This window comes from Benincasa hispida, chromosome 4 (genome assembly GCF_027475165.1).
Source record: "Benincasa hispida cultivar pf3 chromosome 4, pf3_genome.v1.1, whole genome shotgun sequence".
NCBI lineage: Eukaryota > Viridiplantae > Streptophyta > Magnoliopsida > Cucurbitales > Cucurbitaceae > Benincasa > Benincasa hispida.
The window spans coordinates 835,075-855,524 of record NC_143481.1 but is presented as its reverse complement, the minus strand read 5'-3'; the positions used below and the strand labels follow the sequence as shown (position 1 = coordinate 855,524).

General features: G+C 31.6%; 1 protein-coding gene across 1 annotated transcript; it reads right to left on the bottom strand.

The window, feature by feature from the left end:
• Window positions 1–1,313: 1,313 nt before the first annotated feature.
• Window positions 1,314–2,860, bottom strand: LOC120076813 (uncharacterized). Its single transcript, XM_039030740.2, has one exon. The coding sequence runs from the start codon at window positions 2,685–2,687 to the stop codon at window positions 1,701–1,703; it is 987 nt and encodes a 328-aa protein (XP_038886668.1). The 5' UTR covers window positions 2,688–2,860; the 3' UTR covers window positions 1,314–1,700.
• Between the last annotated feature and the right edge of the window lie 17,590 nt (window positions 2,861–20,450).

Genomic DNA, 20,450 nt, shown 5'->3' with positions numbered 1-20,450 from the left:
TAAAGCACGAGCTTTTGAACTACACCCTAGTAATATTGTATGTGAGATATTGTTAGAGATAGAGTTCAAAACCATGAGTTACTCTAGTATATTCTAAATGATCTACACTACGTAAACATTCAAGTCATGAGATATCTTTGCTTATGCACAATATTTTATAGACTGATATTGCTCAATAAAAAATGTTTTTCTTATGTTTTTAAATTTTCAAGTGGGAGATTGTTGGTGAAAATTTAAGTTTTAAAAGGAAAAAAATGTTTGTTTGAGAATCCCACATTGCTTAGTCTGGGAAATGGAATTTTCTTTTTATACTCCCTTCTTGAGTTGTGGATTTGGACCCCAAGGAGTATTCATATTTTAGAGGGAGTGAGGAGATAGGCGATCTACGATTATTTTTGTCTATCAAAGGATAGCATTCCAACACAAAATATCATTGCCATTATTTTTGCCGCTTTTCAACTTAACATTAAAAAAAGCTCCGGATTCCATTTTTGAAAATTTTTCAAAAACTATAGACACCTATGGCAAACTTTTCAGAAACTAAAAAAATATTTTGCCCACGTAATACCTCTCAATGCATGATTTTTGAGATATTCGTTCAATTTTTAGTACTGTTGTTTCAAAGTACAAATGAACATACAAAATTTAAATAATTTTTTTTAAAAAAAGAAAAAAAGAAAGACCATGAACAATGGTCCCTATTTTGGTCTTTTATGTGTTTCATCGATGAGTTACATTCAACAACTTGATGTCTAAATTTTAAAAAGTATCGATTTCGAAAATAATACAATTTAGTCTTCTATTAAAAATCTGTGTCGTAAGGTTTTTTTTTTTTTTCTTTGCAATTGCCAAGCCCAGCAATTATTTTCAATGGCTGAAAAAGGAAAGGACAAGTTCATAAATCTATAACAGAAGGGCTAGATTGTTACTTTATTTTATTAATGGGTTTAATTCTAAAGAATTTATAGATTTGGTCAAAGAGTCAAACCTCGATAACGTAACTCGACCACGTGAATTAACAGCTCCTCTTGTCTTTACATTATTTCCCATTCGGTAAGCTCACACTAACAGTGAAACAAAAACACAAAATAATTCCTTCCATCAAATCACAGTCACACACGTGGTCGTCCTTTTTTGACGGTCCAGATCCTCCATCGCCACTTCACGAGACTGTAATCAAATAACACCATTCCGATGCTGCCACGCTTTTTTTTATTATTTTTCTTTGAATCCAACAAATTCAGACTAAACAATTCTTGATTTCACAATAATCAACAGATTCCGTTCTAATCTGAAACGCCTCATGGTATCCCTTTTCTTTTTCCTTCAATTTTCAATTATTTGTCGTAATTTCATTGCTACTTTCTCGTGAAATTTCCAGTACAGTACAATACAATTACAACGTCAAATTTTCCCAAATATAATTTCAATAGGAAAAAACGAAAATTACAGAGAAAACAGATATGGAAAGCAATAATATCTGGATATTTGTACAATGCAATCAATCGTATCCCACAACAAAAGAAAAAAGAATGAACAATTTGTTCCTAAGTTAGACCAGTCTAACGAAATTGAAGAATAAGCATAAAAAATCTTGAATAATTCTGATGATGGGTTGTTGTAATTTTTATAGTGTTAGTGTTTGTAAGAAGAAAAAAGAATTGAGATTACCACTTTTGAAGTTTCGATGAAGTTGCGGGTCACTTTTTCCAAGCGTAAACGAGGAGGGAGAAGGTAGATGGGCCGCCGCCAAGCTCGGATTCCTCGACGGTGGCCCAGTCGAGAACGGAGGAGCTGCCGGCGGAGGAACCCACCGACGACATCGAAAGCGAGGAGGAGGAGGAGCTCATTCTCATTCTTCTGGAGTGACTGTTAATGGACAAGAGCTCCATCCCATTCCTCTGAAACGACGGCGTCTCTGTTCTGAACTCTTCATCATCTTCATCAAATCTGAACATGAAAATGGCGTGGCCGTGATCCTTCTCGTCGCCGAACACCCAATTGTAAACATCCCAAGAGATCTGCACCGGGACTCCCTCGACATCGACCTTCTCGTTCCCACGGAACTTCCATTTTAAGTGCTTGATTTCCAGAACCTTAACATCGTCGACGGCGAAACAGAGCCGGGTGTCGTCGTTGTAGCCACAATCGATCTGGATGTCACGGATTCTACCTCCGATTTTAGCTTTCGTCGAGTAGATTTTGTGGGCAACGACTTGCTCTCTTTTCAACACAAGAGATTGGGGGTTTTTGGGTTTATGAACTTTGGTTCTCGCGTAAGCTTCCTTGATCAAATCGCCGACGAGGAGAGTCATTTGGTCGTCGACGAGGACGGCGAGGTAGAATCCGGATCGGGGCTCCGGAGCCGACCCGAATCTGGCCCGGGAGAAATCCCAGAAGAGGCGGAGAGAAGGGGAGCCGGGGAGGTGCTTGGAGCCGGACTTTTTCCAAAAGGCGAAGGCGTTGAGATGGAGGAGAAAGGAGTGGTGGCGATCGGAGTTGAGATGGAGAGACCGGGAGAAGAGGGTGCGGGACCAAGTCAGGGAGAAGGCGGCGGTGGGGGTTTGGTAGACGGCGGTGGTTAGGTTGGATTGGCTGGACATGGGCGGAGGCGGCGGCGACGGAGGGGAGGGATGTTCGTCGGAGGGGCGGAAGCAGGCGGCGTAGGGGGAAGAACGGGGAGACATTTTGGGAGAAGAATGGGAAGAGAGGAATTGAAAGAAGGATTGGGGTTTAAATTTTAGGGTGGGAAAGAAGAAAGGATTTCATTTCATTTGCCTTTGTCGTTCTTTCTATTTCATTTTTCTTTCATTTAAATACTTGATTATTGAAAATGAAATAGTCAAATATACGAATTTATATTTTATTGGGTTTATTTCATATATTTTACTTCCCCCCCCCCCCCCCCCTTTTAATGATTGGCTGATTGCCATACCACATACATGAAATTGTTCTTGTACCTTCAAAAAAAGTATTTCCAAAAATAAGAAAGCAAATAAAAAATAGATAACCTTTAATACAAACTCAAAGTCTTGTTTTTAAATTATGAAGTTAGTTTACTTTTCCTTTTCCTTCTTGGTTCTTATAATTTAGTCAAACTTAACAATTTTATTTGGGATATTATATTTGATATTTTGTCTTACTGATGATTTTTTCTATTTGATCAATTGTATTAGTCTACATAGTATTAAGGTGGAGTAAATAAAAGAGAAGGAAGTTGAAGTTGTTTACTGCTAAGGAAAAACCCAAATAAAAAAAGGTTAAATTATAAAACAAATAATTTTTAAACTTATCCATTTTTTTAAAAAAAAAAAAGAATACTATTATGTTTTCAAAATTTACAATACTATTTTTTACTCTTGACAAACGTTTCAAAATGACCTGCTAAGAGGTAAAATAGAGACATAAGAGATCGAATACTATCCAAATTCAAAGTGATTAAGAATATGGATCTACCACCTGGGTCCCTAACCCAATTGCAATTGTTCATCTAAGCATCAAATTGAATGAGGCCAATACGAGTCTATATACTCGTGCCTTTTTTTTTTCCAATAATTTTCATGAACCTTATATGAAACGGAATATGAGGAATCCTAAGTTATTAAGCCCTTATAAATGCATCATTATATCATCCATCCAAAGCAAGTTATACCAATTTTCTAAAAGCTTACTACATCATTATTAACTAGCCTAACATAATTGTAATCTATTAAATCAAGAATCTAGATTTCTAATTGAATATAAATTTAATGGGTAGAAACTCATTCAATTCCTATTTAATTAGGGTGTAATAGGAACACTAATTGAATTAGTATATAAAGAGATCTAATATACCAAACACTTAGTTTCTCTATAATCTCATTTAAGGAGAGATCCCACTTAGGGTATACAGAGTAACTATCAAGTAGTTACCATCAATTTTGCAATGGAATTTGGTATGTTATTTATTCTTAACAATTTAGCATGAATGATCCTAGAGATAAATTTTTTTAATATAGATTATAAGAAATTTTGTCTAACAGCAAATTAAACTTGAAATAGTGTGCCGACAGTCTAGATAATATGGCACTAGGTCACTAACATACCCTTAAAGGTTCATTAATTTTCGTTTAACATTTAAACAACAAGATATAAATAAATATACACTTGATACATTATTAATATACGCTTGATACACTATTGATAGACACTTGATATACAATTAGTGCACGGTTGAAAATGACTAGTTATTTAAGTATTTTAAAAAAATGATTTTTTTTTGTAAAAACACTTTTTTCCCTAGTTATTCCAAACACGCCTAAATCGTCAAAATGATTATGTTAAACTGAGTGTTAGTGAGCTTAAGGTTGAATCTCCCCGATCTATCGTACATTTATACTTAAAAATGAAAGAAACGAGATCACTTAAAAAGGAAAAAACTACAAAATAGATGAAAAATGTAACAAATACAAAAATTAAAGTGAGTAGTAACTCATATGACCACAAAACAAAAAATACAAAAAATATACAAATCAATAAAAAAAAAATACAAAATTGATATACTTTAGATGTGGTATATTAATTGATTGATATACCAAAAAATATGTATTTATTAAAAAGACAAAATTGAAATATAGAATAAGCAAAAATTTAAATGTGAGAATTTTGCCACCCATTGTAAATTCCCAAAATAAAACCCTTTTTGCGCCAAAATTAGTCTTGGTTGATTACAAAAACAGCTTCTATTCATAAGACTTAATATTTCAAAAGATTTTATTTTCTTATTCTTCGATTATTTAGGACATACATGACATATATGGAAAATTTTAAGGGGAAAAAACATAGAAAATGGAAAATAAATTATTAATTAAAAGGGGGGGGGGAAATGGAAAATCTGGCGTGGAAAGTATGGAATTGAATTAGACGGTGCAAATGGGCCCGGGTCGGGTCACCGTCCGCCCAAGAAAAGACCTTCAACTTAAACCTCGACGACTCGATAATCAAAAAGTCAAAAGTAAAATTTTGAAGGTATTGACCAATTTAAAATTTGAATTTAACACTATTTTCTGAAAAAGAAAAATAAAAGAAAAAGAGAAGAAGACAACTAGAACATGAAAGGAAACCGTGTTAAGATGAAGTGGTCGTGGTATCGACGGCTAAAGTTTAGAGAATTAATTTGAATTTATTCTAAATTTTATGGGTGTTTTCTATAGTTTAATCAATTTTGAGCCTTTTTATTATGCTCGTCCTATCATATTCAAAATTACATGTTTTTTCTTCCTCATTAGTCTATGTTCTATTTTAATTTTTTTTTTTCTCTTTCTTCAATAACATGTGTCGTAGGCCAAAATAAGTATAACTCAAATGGTATCTAGTATGTGTTAGTAATTAGGGGTAGTCATTTAAATTGCAAAAACCGAACTGAACCGAACCAAAAACTCAGTGAAATCGAAAAATGCGACTCGATCCGATTTGAAGAAATTTTGAAACCGAATTAATTTGGTTCGGTTTAGTTTCAGTTTCGAAAAACGAAACCGAATTAAACCGTTTTTAACTAATATATATTAAAAAAAAGAGTGAAATCGAATTTAAAATCGGACCATGTTTAATGTAAAGAATAAAATCGAACCGAACCGAACTGTTTTTAATTAAAAAAATATAACATAGATTTTCTTAAAAATACCAAAATTGAATTAAAAACCGAACCAAGCCGTATATATGCAGTTCTTCAATTCAATTTGAACCAATAAATCATTCGATTCAGTTTCACATGTTAGAAAATTCGATTCGGTTCAATTTGACCACTAAATTGAATCAAATCGAATCGTTTTCACTCTATTAGAGACTAAGAGTTATATAGTTCGAATTTTTCCATTCTTTGTTGTAAAAAAAAAACCATATATGGTGGAAATTAGAATTTTTTACATTTTGGCCAAAACCAATTGAAATGTATTGAAGATGACGTCAATCTCAAATTCCTAAACATCATATTTGACGTAAATTTATTTCAAGTTCAGCCATTCAAAATTTAATTTTCACTAATTTTGGTCAAATTTCATAAATCATATTTGTTGCTATTATATCGAAACTTTGGAAGATGCCGACATGAGCATAGTATATGTCTTGTAAGCTTCTGCATTTTTAAAAAAATTCTCTTAAATGATGTATTTTTAGATGCAAAATTGAAAGTTCGAAATTTTATGAAAATAAAATCAAAAGTTTAGGATTCGTTTGATAGAGAATATGGAAATAGGAATTTAAAAACGAGAAATTTAATAAAACAAAGTTGTATTTTATGTTTTTAAATACGTGTTTGTGTTTGATAACAAATTCAAAAATTGAATTCTAATTTAAAATTTGGTTTAAAATGTGCCTATATTATATTTATAAATCATTTCAGTCATAGTTACCTACATATAATTTATGTTTAAAAAAATTATATAATTATTTTGTAATATTATATAATTTATAATATATTACATAATACATATCTTATTTTTTTTTTAAAAAAAAAATGAATTGAGTTTTAACATGACATGCTATATTTCTACATTTTTATCTTTATTTGGTATAATTTTGTATTTTAAAATTTAGAATTGAAAATATGGATACTATGAAAACATAAAAATGTTGTTTTCAGATTTTGCACTATTTGGATTACAAAATCTGAAAAAAAAAAAAAATTAGAAATAGAATTCAAGTTGTTTGTCAAACACATGTTTATTGAATTTAGTGAATTTAAAAACCTAAAACATTATATGGGTTCTTTACCAAATAGATCCTTATATACTCATTAGATGGACCTTTAATATTAATATTGTTGTTTTCAAAACTTATTAGAGAAATATTGTTGTTGGGAGTTCAAGGCTATAAGTCGAGGGTTGAGGATTCGACTAATGTAGAGGTCGAACATTGAGAACTCGACAAACAAAGAAAAACTTGGAAACAATGTTTGTCGAGGGTTGAAATTTCGACATACAAGTCGAAACTTCAACCCTCGACAAGGAAAAGGAAATCTCGCTAGTTTTACATAAGTCGAAATTCACCCTCGACAAGGAAGATAAGTGGGTGAAACAGATTGTAAGAGAGAGCGAGATTGTAAGAGAGAGCGAGATTGTGAGATTGAAAGCGAGATTGTAGGAGAGAGCGAGATTGCAAGCGAGATTGTAGGATGGGACAATCTCCAACGTCTCTGGAATGTATGCGTCTCACTCTCTCCTACAATCTTGCTCTCTCTCACAATCTCGCTCTCAATCTCGCTCTTTCTTACAATTTCGCTCTCTCTTACAATTCAAAATTCTGTTATTGTTGTTATTTTTTCATTAATGATTACTAGCTTTTTTTCTCATTGGTCATATATATATATATATATTTCTATGAAAAGTAAATAAATTTATTGTATATTCAATTTTTTTATTATAAAGTTGTACATTATTCTTTTAATTAAGTTGTACATTATTCTTCTAATTGAGAAACAAATATTTTTTTAATTGAGAAATAAATATTTTTTTTTCAGATCATGGCTTTAAACCCAGGACCTGTTGATCCCGATGTTTTGTACGACCAGTCCATTCATTGATCATCTGTTGTATGGTGAGATCGTACTACTGGAGAAATATCTTCCAGGCGTCGAAAGACAGTTCTCTAGTGCACTATCCCGCTCCACCAACGAATACTACCGCTACTACGCACATCTGGATTCTATGGGGTTGCCATATTAGGATTTATTCAGTTGGACTGGCATTTGATCACAGCCTTGGTTGAGAAATGGAGGCTCGAGACATATACATTCCATATGTCTGTTGGAGAGTGCACTATCACTCTACAAGACATAGAAGTGTTGTTGGGGTTACTTGTTGACGGTGAGCCGGTCACCAGAGTGATGTACGATGACGGGTTAGAAGTTTGTCAACTGTACCTCAGTGCGACCCCACCTGCCAACAAGATTAAAGGATCGAAGTTAAGTTTAATATGGTTAGGAACACAATTTCGTGAGCTCACAGATGATGGAAGTCTGTTTTCAGATAAATCAAGTCATTTTGTTCACTTGATGTTCCTGCCACTTTTAGCTAACCTCCATGATGTGGGGCGGTATTCGTGGGGTGGAGCATGCTTGGCATGGTTGTATAGACAACTATGCAGAGAAACAAGACCTAAAGTTCGAGAGATAGCTGAGCTTCTCATACTTTTGCAACTATGGGCTTGGGAGCGATTTCCAACAATGGCTCTACAGGTACAACGTGTTAATGACGTTCAGTTGGTTGGACGAGCCTACGGTTCTCGGTATGTTGTTTTAATTCAATTTAATTTTTATATCACTGATCTAGTTAATTTAAATTATAAATTATCAATTTAAAAATTTAGATGGAGAGACAAATTTTGTGTGACTAGAACAGCCACACATGTAGTCAGCCAGTATAGATACATGTTTGATCTGCTTCAACCTGAACAGGTACATTACACTAAACCTAATTGATTATTTTATACACATTTTTATTGTATTTGCCTTTACTATTCTCTAATATAATATTTTGTGTTTCAGGTTATTTGGGAGCCGTACAAAATTATTATGCATACTTTGCCTAATTTTTGTACGAATGGTCAAAACATATGGCGGACAATGAGTCCTCTCATATATTTTCACATTGGTGAGTGGCATCTTCCTGACAGGGTGATGAGACAATTCGGTTTTCAGCAGAATGTCCCATCGTTTTGTAATACTGAACCCGTACTGCATGATATTGACCTAAGGACTGGAGATTGGTCTGAAAAAGTTGCACATTTGGTAGTGCAATGGCACTATCGTGCAAAGTTTATTGCAATGGAGATTTCTCTTGAACAGTTTGACACAAATGTCACTTCAAAATATATTCATTGGTATAATAATATCACAAGGTGCTACGTCACTCGTCTGGGAGCAACTGTGGGTCATCTAGTAAATGAATATTATCTAATTAATTTTAATTTAAATTGATTTTAAATATTATCTAATTGTTTTATAATTCATAGAGATCGAACAACCGTAGACTCCGTGAGGTTGTGAATGATCTGAACCAGGTTCTTGCTATATGTAGTGACAACCAAAGCTATATGGAGAAAATTCATTATATGTATGATATACCTATTGTTCCTCCACCAACTCCTAGACGTAGAGGACCTGTTCGGGAAGAGGATGAGTTTGATGAGGTTGCACATAATGTGGAAGAGTTGTCCCCTATGATGCCGACGTAGAGTCAAACTGATTAGTCCGATGATGATGATGGCAGCATTTGGTTCAGGACATTATGATTCAGAGGCTGGTCCTTCGTCTTCATACGTGCATGGACATGGTCGAGGTCTTGGAGAGCATAATGAATATTTATATTATGAAGCGCCTGCAGAGGTACCAAAGCAACATCAAGAAGAACCCGAACAACCTCAAGTTCGAAGTCGACGACAACAACCAGCTCGAAATCGACGACGTCCACCTTATGGGACACATTGATTTTTGTAATTATTTTTATATAAATGAGATATTTAATTTACATTTTTTATTTTTATGAGATATTATTTTTTTAATTTATCCTTTTTATATATTATGAATAGTAATTATTTTGATATAGAAGTTTTTAAATGTCACTGACATAAATAATAACATCAGATAATTTAAATCTAAAAAGTTAAGTAAAAAAAAAACTTCAATATTCAAATTTACATATTTTAGATAATAATTTGGGGACATAATAAATCAAATCAACACTCAAAACCTTCATATGCAAGTCTATAAATAAGACTATATTATTGATATAAGAAGAGAAATTTTAATCACAGTAGTGAGGTCAATAGTTTAAAAGATTTTACAATAATGATCTTGGATTCCTTTTGTACATTTGGTACCAAGATTTTGATGAAGTTTTTTTTTCCTTTTTTTTTTTAAATTATAAATAATAATAAAATATGTTTAGAAATTGTTTTTATAAAATAAAAAATTTTAAAAAAAGAAGAAATAAAGAAAAAGGTGAAATGTGTAATAATTAAAAAAAGAAAAAAAAGGGAAAATTTGTACGGATATCACGCTCTCGCTCTCGCTCTCGGTAAAAATCTCGCTCTCATTCTCGCTCTCGCTCTTGCTCAAAATCTCGATCTCGCTCTCGCTCTCAATATCTCGCTCTTTCAAATCTCGCTCTCTCTCTTACTCTTCCCTTTTTCGTTCTCTCCAAATATAAAATTATTTTTAACACATTAAATAATTATGAGTGTTGTGAGGAAGGTCTCTAGAAGGTCTCTAGAATGAGGAAGGTCTTTCATTCTCTCCACATCAAATAATTATGAGGAACGTCTCTGGAATGATAACTAAACAGACTTAATAATAATGTTAGGGCAAGGTCGAGGGTTCAAGGTTGGACGTACAAATGTAAAGGGAAAAGGGAAGGTCGATGGTTCAAAATTCGACCCATCTAGGTCGAATTTTCAACCCTCGACTTATTTAAAAAAAAAAAAAACAACAACAATATTTTTACAAATAGTTTGAAAACAACAATATTTTCTTAAATAGTTTATAAAAAGACAATATTCTTTTAATTTTCCCTCTATTAGATTACTCCCCTTTCTTTTAAAGGAATCTATGACTATGAAACACAACTGTCTCATGTCTCATGTTAAAGGCGAAATTTATTATTTAGTACATACATATGTCGTCATCTTCTTTTTGTTATTTTGTTTTGTTTTTTTAAACAAAACTTGAAAGTCAATATAGGACGTATCAAATTATAATTGGACTCCACTCCACTCGAGATTGATAGTACTGACTATATGTCTATTAAACAAGATACCTTTGGGCACATTTAAGAGAATCGAGCACTCATCCATTTGTAGAATTTTACCCTATTACTAAATTCTAAAAACTTGTATGGATAAGAGTAACTATATTCCATCATCTTTCTCTTTATTATTCCCTTTTTTTAGTTTATTTCATTTTAAGACTTTCAATTTATTCCAAATTTCCAATTACTGTATGCCCTTTTAGAATTCCCATCACTATTTTCAGAATTAAAAAAAGTAAAGTAAAAATTGAGACAGGAATGAATTAATGTCTCCCCTAAGTAAAACGTAGGGCCTTAAAATCATACATATAAAAGGGAACATTATTAATGAATGTGAGGGACAGCATAATTTTTCATTTAATTTGATAGGGCAGAATTCATAAGGAAATTTCGAGGAAAAAGAGGCTTAATTTACGGTTGTTTCTCAAAGGAAAAACAATTCTTATAGTTGTCTTTTTTGATGTTAATTAGTATGTCCCCAATCTAAATCAAATCTTACCATTTAATTTTGAAAAAAATATTTTAAATGACAAAATTACTAAAAATATTTACAAATAATAGTAAAGCATCACAGTCTATCTGCAATAGACGGCGATAGTAGTCTATCACGATCTATTATGGTATATTACAGATAAATGGTGAAATTTTGCTATATTTATAAATATTTTTGTTCATTTTTTTTTATTTGAAAACAATCTTAATTTTGTTCGGTCTTTCCCCCTACTTCTCATTTTCATTTGGAAACATTTTAATTCACACCCCTGAACTTTAGGGTGGTGTAGATTGAGGTGTGTTTGGATTAATTTCTAAAGTATTTAATTTTGAAAATAAGTTAAGTTAACTAAAAATAGTTTTGAAGTATATTTTAACTAGATTTTATCAAAATAGTTTAAATAAAAATGCCTAATATCAACAATAAAATATTAAATATATCCAAAGCTTATTCAAGATAAAATTGAAAGTTTAAAAACTTAAAATACATTTTTTAAAGTTTGACAAAAGCCTCATGCTAAATGTAAATCATCATTAGACCTAAAAATTTAGATGGACAAATCGGAATATATTTAATAAAATATCAAATAGAAAATGTTAAAATGAGTTTAACTATTATGTAATTGACACATTCTCTCTTGTGACGTAGAAATTTCGATCTCTCATCCCAAAATTATTATTATATTTAAGAAAAAAAGAAAAAAAAGAAGTGAGGACCAAATTAGAGGAGAAATTGATGGAGGGGAAGATTGAAAAGGTGATGGGGTTGTTTTATCCTCCGAATGGCTGCATACAAGCTGGATACAATTCAATCATAAGGACCAGGTTTGTTGACCCCACCCCCCCCATGTGCTTGGATTCCTTACACTTGGAGGACAAGTCTATAAAGCCTATTGCTTTATTTTTATTATTTTTTTTAAAATGAAGATCTATGTCAAAACAAATAAATATAATAATAAATCCCCAAAAAGAATAACTTTTTTTTTTTTTGTTAGGGCAACTTGGCTACCTAACTACCAACCTTTTTTTCACATCCTTAGCTAATCCACCCTTTTTTTAAGGGTCATTTGTCAAAATTGGGTAATGGGAGTTGGAGGCTTGTTGGTGTACTTGTTGTATTCACACAATAACACAACTTTTCCAACCAAGTTAGAATCAACTACCTTGATTGAATTCAAAACCCCCCTTCAAAGGGTCCCTATTATTATTATTATTAAAATTTAGAATCTTTTCCTTGATTTCTTTAAGTTCACACTAATTATCTTAACATCACAATTTTAAGCTAAATTTTGAATTTAGAGGTTAGAATGATGAATTGTGGTTTAAGAAATATTATGATCGGTTAGTTAGTTTTATACTTTTTTTTCTTTTAGGAACAACCTTTACGAGGGTGGAATCAAACTATCAACACTTAAAGTAGTAAATTTTATGTTTAGATTTACTTAAAGACAATGTATATTTAAGCATCCAAATAATATGGTTAAATTTTGAATTGATTAGTTATGGGTCAATTTCTGTATAGATTTTGAATTGATTAGTTATGGGTCAATTTCTGTACTTGGTTTTTTCCCTTTAATTTATATAATGAAAAGAATTGATCCCAAATAAAAGGACCACAGCATGAAATTTCTAACTGGGCGGTTAGAATGGCGATCTGCAACATTGGACTGAGGAAAAGCAGGCCTTTAAACTATTGGGCCGCCCATGATTGAGATAGCTTATCGGGCCCAAGTTATTGGCCCATCAATAATACAAAACCCAAAGAGATTGTGTTGGATGGCCGAAACAGACTATTCAATTACAAATATGGTCATTTTTAAATTATATAAATTATGACAAAAAAAAAAAAGTGATGTGTAGGACCCATCTGCAGATGTTGTTCATGCCTCCATATACATGGTTTATGGATATTTTCCCTCATTTTAGAAAGGAAAAATTAAAAGGATATTGTACTTTTAGAAACTATTTAGAAAAATACTGTTGTTTTCAAAATATTTGTAAAAATATTGTTGTTTTAAATAAGTCGAGAGTTGAAAATTCGACCTAGATAGGTCGAATTTTGAACCCTCGATCTTCCTTTTTTTTTAAGGAAAATATTGTTGTTTTCAAACGGATTCTGTCATCTCAGCAAGTCTGACTAAATAACGAGCTAATGAATCTCATTCTTTTTACCGCTAACGAGCTAATCAAATTCGAGAGCGAGATTATGAGAGACAGCAAGAGTTTGAGAGAGCGAGATTTTGATAGAGAGTGAGAATATCGTATAAATTTCCCTTTTTTTTCCTTTTTAATTATTAACATCCCACCTTCTTCTTTCTAATCCTTTCTTCTTCTTTTTCTTTTTAAAAAAATTTCCATTTTATAAAAAAAATTCTAAAAATATTTATTATTTTATTTAAACTCTAAAAAGAATAAATTAAAAATAATAATAACTCATAAAAATTAAAAAAATGTAAATTAAATATCTCATTTATATAAAAATAATTACAAAAATCAATGTGTCCCACAAGGAGGACGTCGTCGATTTCGAGCTGGTTGTCGTCGTCGACTTCGAACTTGAGGTTGCTCGGGTTCTTCTTGATGTTGCTCTGGTACCTCTGTAGGCGCTTCATAATATAAATATTCATTATGCTCTCCACGACCCCGACCATGTCCATGCACGTACGAAGACGAAGAACCAGCCTCTGAGTCATAATGTCCTGAACCAAATGCTGGCATCATCATCATCGGACTAACATAATTAGTTTGACTCTGCGTCTGTGTCATAAGGGACAACTCTTCCACATTATGTGCAACCTTATCAAACTCATCCTTTTCCTGAACAGGTCCTCTACGTCTAGGAACTGGTGGAGGAACAATAGGTATATCGTACATATAATAAATTTCCTCCATATAGCTTTGGTTGTCACTACATATAGCAAGAACTTGGTTCGGATCATTCGCAACCTCACGGAGTCTACTGTTTTTCGATCTCTGTGAATTATAAAACAATTAGACAATATTTAAAATAAATTTAAATTAAAAAAAAATTAGATAATATTCATTCATCTACCAGATGACCCACAGCTGCTCCCGGACGAGTGACGTAGCGCCTTGTGATATTATTATACCAATGAATATATTCTAGAGTTACATCTGTGTCAAACTGTTCAAAAGAAATCCCCACTGCAATAAACCTTCCACGATAGTGCCATCGCACTACCAAATGTGCAAATTTTTCAGACCAATCTCCAGTCCTTAGGTCAATATCATGCAGTACGGGTTCAGTATTACAAGGTGATGGGATATCCTACTGAAAACCGAATTGTCTCATCACCCTGTCAGGAAGATGTCACTCACCAATGTGAAGGACTCATCGTCCGCCATATGTTTTGACCATTCGTACAAAAATTAGGCAAAGTATGCACAATAATTTTGTACCGCACCCAAATAACCTGAAACACAAAATATTATATTAGAGAATATTAAAGACAAATACAATAAAAATGTGAATAAAATAATCGATTAGGTTTAGTGTAATGTACCTGTTTAGATTGAAGCAGATCAAACATGTATCTATATTGGTTGACTACATGTGTGGCTGTCCTAGTCACACAAATTTTGTCTCTCTACCTAAATTTTTAAATTGATAATTTAGAATTTAAATTAACTAGATCAGTGATATAAAAATTAAATTGAATTAAAATAACATACCGAAAACTATAGGCTCGTCCAATTAACTGATCGTCATTAACATGATGTAGCTGTGGAGCCATTGTTGGAAATCGCTCCCAAGCCCATAGTTGCAAAAGTATAAGAGGCCCAGCTATCTCTCGAACCTCAGGTCTTGTTTCTTTACATAGTTGTCTATACAACCATGCCAAGCATGCTCCACCTCACGAATATCGCCCCGCATCATGGAGGTTAGCTAAAAGTGGCAGGAACATCGAGTGAACAAAATGACTTGATTTATCTGAAAACAGACTTCCACCCATCATTTGTAGTATATATGCTCGTGCATATCTTATGACGGTTTCCTCGTCTGCATCATCTGTGAGCTTACAAAATTGTGTTCCTAACCATATTAAACTTAACCTCGATCCTTTAATCTTGTCAGCAGGTGGGGTCGCACCGAGGTACAATTGATAAACTTCTAACTAGTCATCGTACATCACTCCGGTGACCGGCTCATCGTCAACTGGTAACCCCAACAACACTTCTATGTCTTGTAGAGTGATAGTGCACTCTCCAATAGACATATGGAATGTATGCGTCTCGAGACTCCATCTCTCGACCAAGGCTGTGATCAGATACCAGTCCAACTGAATAAATCCTGCCTCTCGACGTCTGCAAGATATTTCTCCAGTAGTACGATCTCGTCATACAATATATGATCGATGAATGGACTGGTCGTATAAAACATCGGGATCAACAGGTCCTGGGTTTATCTTGATGCTCCAATGCATGCCTTATTTCTGCTCTTCTTTTCTTGAAATAGTTCACACATTTGAAGAATGTTATCTGAGCAAGAGCATTTATAGGCAACATTCGAGCTCCTTTGAAGACTCCATTTATGCACTCTGATAGATTTGTCGTCATCCACCCATATCTGAATCCTCCATCATGTGTAAGTCCATTGCTCTAAACTAATGTTGTCAAAAAAACTTAGACAGCTCCGATTTATTCCTTTGATATCTTCAATTGCTTTGTTGAACTTTTGAATTTGAAATTGACACCTGACACGATAAACAAAAACTGACACCTGAAAAGTTCATGTTATCACAACGAGATGGATTGGACAGAACCAACTACTCGACAACGATGTGGATTTTATAACCAGTTATGACATAATCAAAGGAAGTGTTCTTCGTTACTAAGACGGGCTCCAAATAGTTAGGGATTGAATAATAAATAATTTTTTTTATTATATATTCATTTTATTGTATATTTAATTTTTTATTATAATTTATTGTATATTCAATTTTTTTTTTGTAATCAATAAAGTTTTACATTATAATAATATAATATATTCAATTTATAGTATAATAATCTAATTTATTCAATTTATTCCATTTATTGTCTAATGATTATTCAATTATAGTATAATAATCTAATATATTCAATTTGTTGTCTAATGATTATTCAATTATAGTATAATAATCTAATATATTCAATTTGTTGTCTAATGATTATTCAATTATAGTATAATAATCTAATATATTCAATTTGTTGTCTAATGATTATTCAATTATAGTATAATAATTATATATTCAATTTGTTGTCTAATGATTATTTAATTATAGTATAATAATCTAATATATTCAATTTATTGTCTAATGATTATTCAATTATAGTATAATAATCTAATATATTCAATTATAGTCTAATGATTATTAGCTCTGTTTTCTCTTTTTTTATATATATTTCTATGGAAAGTTCAAATAAAGTGAAGACTCTCGCTCTCTCCTAAGATCTCGCTCTCTCGATCTTGCTTTCGTGCTCTCGCGCTCTCCTAAGACCCCGCTCTCTCACTCTTGCTCTCTCTGTTATTGTTATTATTTTTCCATTAATGATTACTAGGAACAATCACAAATACTTTTTTGATTATGGATCTACTTTTTTGTTCATAGACAAAGCTAATTCAGAATTATCTTTCATTCCAAGGCATAACTTGTATCCATGCGCTTCATATTCGCCTGGAGTTCGCTCCTAGAAATATAGCCATCCCCACCCCCTCACGTCAATCCCACAAGCCTCCGTCTAATTCGAAATGATAACAAAATGCATAGGTTGTTAGAAACAGCTCGAGTATACAGATACATATAGTATACCATCTCATTACTTTATTTCCTCTATGTGGAAAAAAGAAAAGTAATAAACCTGCAATCTCGAGGGTAGATGTGTGTCAAAACTTCAACCTTCGACAACCTAAGCGAGATTCGCAAGATTTCCCTTGTCGAGGGTTGAAGTTTCGACTTATGTATTGTTTCCAAGTTTTTCTTTGTTCGTCGAGTTCTCAACGTTCGACCTCCACATTAGTCGAGTTTTCAACGTTCGACCTCTAGCCTCGGATTCCCAAAACAACAATATTTCTCTAATAAGTTTCAAAACAAAAATATTTCTCTAATAAGTTTTGAAAACAATAATATTAATATTAAAGGTCCTTTCAGGAAAACCACGTCAACAAATAAAAAAAAAAAAAATCCCATGATTTTAGGAAAATCCACGGCAATTTAAAACAGTTCGCTTTTTGGTCCTTAATCTCAAATTAATTAATTAGTTAATATTTTGATTATAACAAATCTGGTTTTATTTATTAACAATTTGAGTGTTTTGAAATATTTATTGCATAGTGTTCAAAATAACAATTCCAAGCAATTAGAATCGTCTAAATTGGAGCTCAAACAAAGAAATATAGGCGAAACAACTTAATGGAAAAATCTCGAACTGATAACGTGGTAGAATTTTTCTTAACAAAGTGGACTAATTGAAATGTGCTACAATTGAGAAGGGACACATGGTGGGTTTTTGATTTTTTTATTGGTTTTAAAAAGAAAATGAATTTAAAAGACAATAAATCTAGTATTATTTTATGTTTATATCTAAGAGCTAGTTTTTAGCACATGGTGGATATTTGCTTTTTGTTGTGTTTTAAAAGATATATGTTATTGTATTATTTTTTTTTTGTCTAACGGTTTAAAATCTCCGCCATTGATTTTTCTCTTTTCCAATATCCAATGACCCAAATTAAACGTGGTTTCCAACAATTTTTCCTCTTTATTTAAGCTCATATTCTTCTCCAAATGCTTAGAATAATTTTTACTTTCTCCATAACTCATTAAGCCACCATTGATGCTTTCTCTTAAAGCTTCAATTTTCTTTTTTTCATCTTCTTCTTGAGAGAAATATTTTATGTTGTGAGAATTGATTCATTTAGTACTAAATTTGTAAATCTATTCTTCAAGAGATTTTTTCTCATATTGTTCTTCATTTCCAAATTCATTGTAAGAGTTGCTCTTGATTCCTAAAAAGAGTGGTTGTAATGGTTTGATTCTTAATCGTAGAAAGGATTGAGTTCGTTCTTACTCCGGGAAAAAGAACATTGTAGCTGTTTGACTTTAAGCTACGGAAAGAGTCAAGTTCGTAGTGACATATCCAAGAGGAGCTTGAGAAGTGTATGTAGGTTGGATTGTGTCAAACTACTATAAAAATTTCCAATATTAATTTCTTTATCCCTCTCTTACTTTAATTTTACAATTACTGTGTTATTATAGTTTATTACATGAAATTAATTGCAATATTTATTTTTGAAGTTAATTGCTCATATTTGTATATTTTGATTGGTAGTTCTTAAATTTCTACATTCTCATCAATCTTGTTATTAGAATCAAATTGGGTGCTTTAAAGTGGTATTATTAACTTTTTGATTATTTTGAGTTGAATTTATTTGTATGAATTTATTGTTTAAATTATTTGTTAGCAAAAAGTTTGTTAATTTGCTTAATTGGGTCTAATTAGTTATTTTTTTAATTAGTTTGTTAAACCATATTCATCTCTCTAGGGTTATCATAAGGATCCTACAAAAACTACTTTAGGGAGGTTTTTTAGGATTTGATTTTAAATATAATTAAATTAAGATTATAATGTGAGCTTTTCTCGGCTTCTTAAGTATTTTGAACAACCGGCTTGAGGATTTCGAAACCTTACTGTATAATCTTGAAAACTAAAATTTATGTGCAACATCTATTAAAAGGAAACAACCTTAGTAGCTAGTGCTATAGAAAATGTCTGAAAGCTCTCACAATCTCATTGAATATATAAAGACATGTTTGCAATCCTAGCCAAAAGACCTGAAGATGGAAGAAAAGTGTTGTTTTTATCTCTCTAGAAATACAATGTATTCTTGATAGGAGATTTTCGTTGGAATATTGTAAATATTAGGTATTTGCATGTTTTTTTTTCAAATCTATTAAAGTCTTCTTTACACCATTCTCTTACTTTTTGTTATTCTCACCCTCGAGATTTTGATAAGTTACGAATATCCAAGTATTTGCATACATTAAATGTTTTGCTTATTTTATTTTTTATTTTTGTAAGATTTTAAGTGATTCTAAAATGTGCAAATATAAGGTATTTACATGTTTTTTTTAAATCTATTAAAGTCTTATATATACTGTATATTTACCTTTTATTATCCAAACATTTGACATTTTCAATGTCTGCACTAAGTTATCCAATAGAAAATCTTTTGTCGAATATAGTGTTTCCATCCATAGATTTAATTTGTTATAATAAAGTATTTGTATGGTGATGATTTTATTTTTGTTGTATTTGCAAGACTAACCTACCAAATTTTAGTTGTTACAAAGTATTTATGTAGTCCAGTTTGAAGTTTGCTTTACTTTTTTTTTTTTGGAGGCTATCATGGACACCAAATATTTTTTTTCTTTCAAAAACATAATTCTTTTATTTTGTTAAATCAGTATATTATCTTAAATTTAGAAATTTTAGGAAATTTTTGGTCGGAAAGTTAAGATCATTAGATATTTTATTATTAATTTATTAGATTATTTAAAACACACCATAATTGTAGTGATTGTATAATAAGGATATATTTGTCCATTTTTAGTTTTGAAAAAGTAAAGATTTAGTTGTTTGGCCATTTTTCTAAACTATAATCGATTTGGCCATTTTTTAAAAATACTATTCTATTTTGGCCATCTGTTAAATCCATCCAACCTCATAACCTATCTTTTCGAGTTTAGTTTAAGATATTTTTTTTTCCGTAAAAAAAATACAAAATCCAAATAATTACAAAGCAGATTCGACTCTCTTACGTTTGTCTTCAAAAGAACTTTTTGTTTTTTAACTTTATAGATGAACATGAATTTTTCTTATGAAAAGTGTTTTAATTAAAACAAATTTGTTGTTAAAAAGCCCAGATTTTGGAAATTTGCAATATATTTGTAAATATTTACTGTAAATGGTTTATACATCATAATTTCTGTAAATTCATACGATAAACTGTAAAATAAAATTAAAAAAAAAAAAGCGGAGAAATGAGAATGATAGCAATTAAGTTTTAAGTTTTGTTAAATTATATGAATACTCTTGAACAATATACTTTGTTTTAAAATTACTTACACAAAAGCATCAAAAACCGATTTGACCAATCAAAATCGATCGAATTAAGATCGA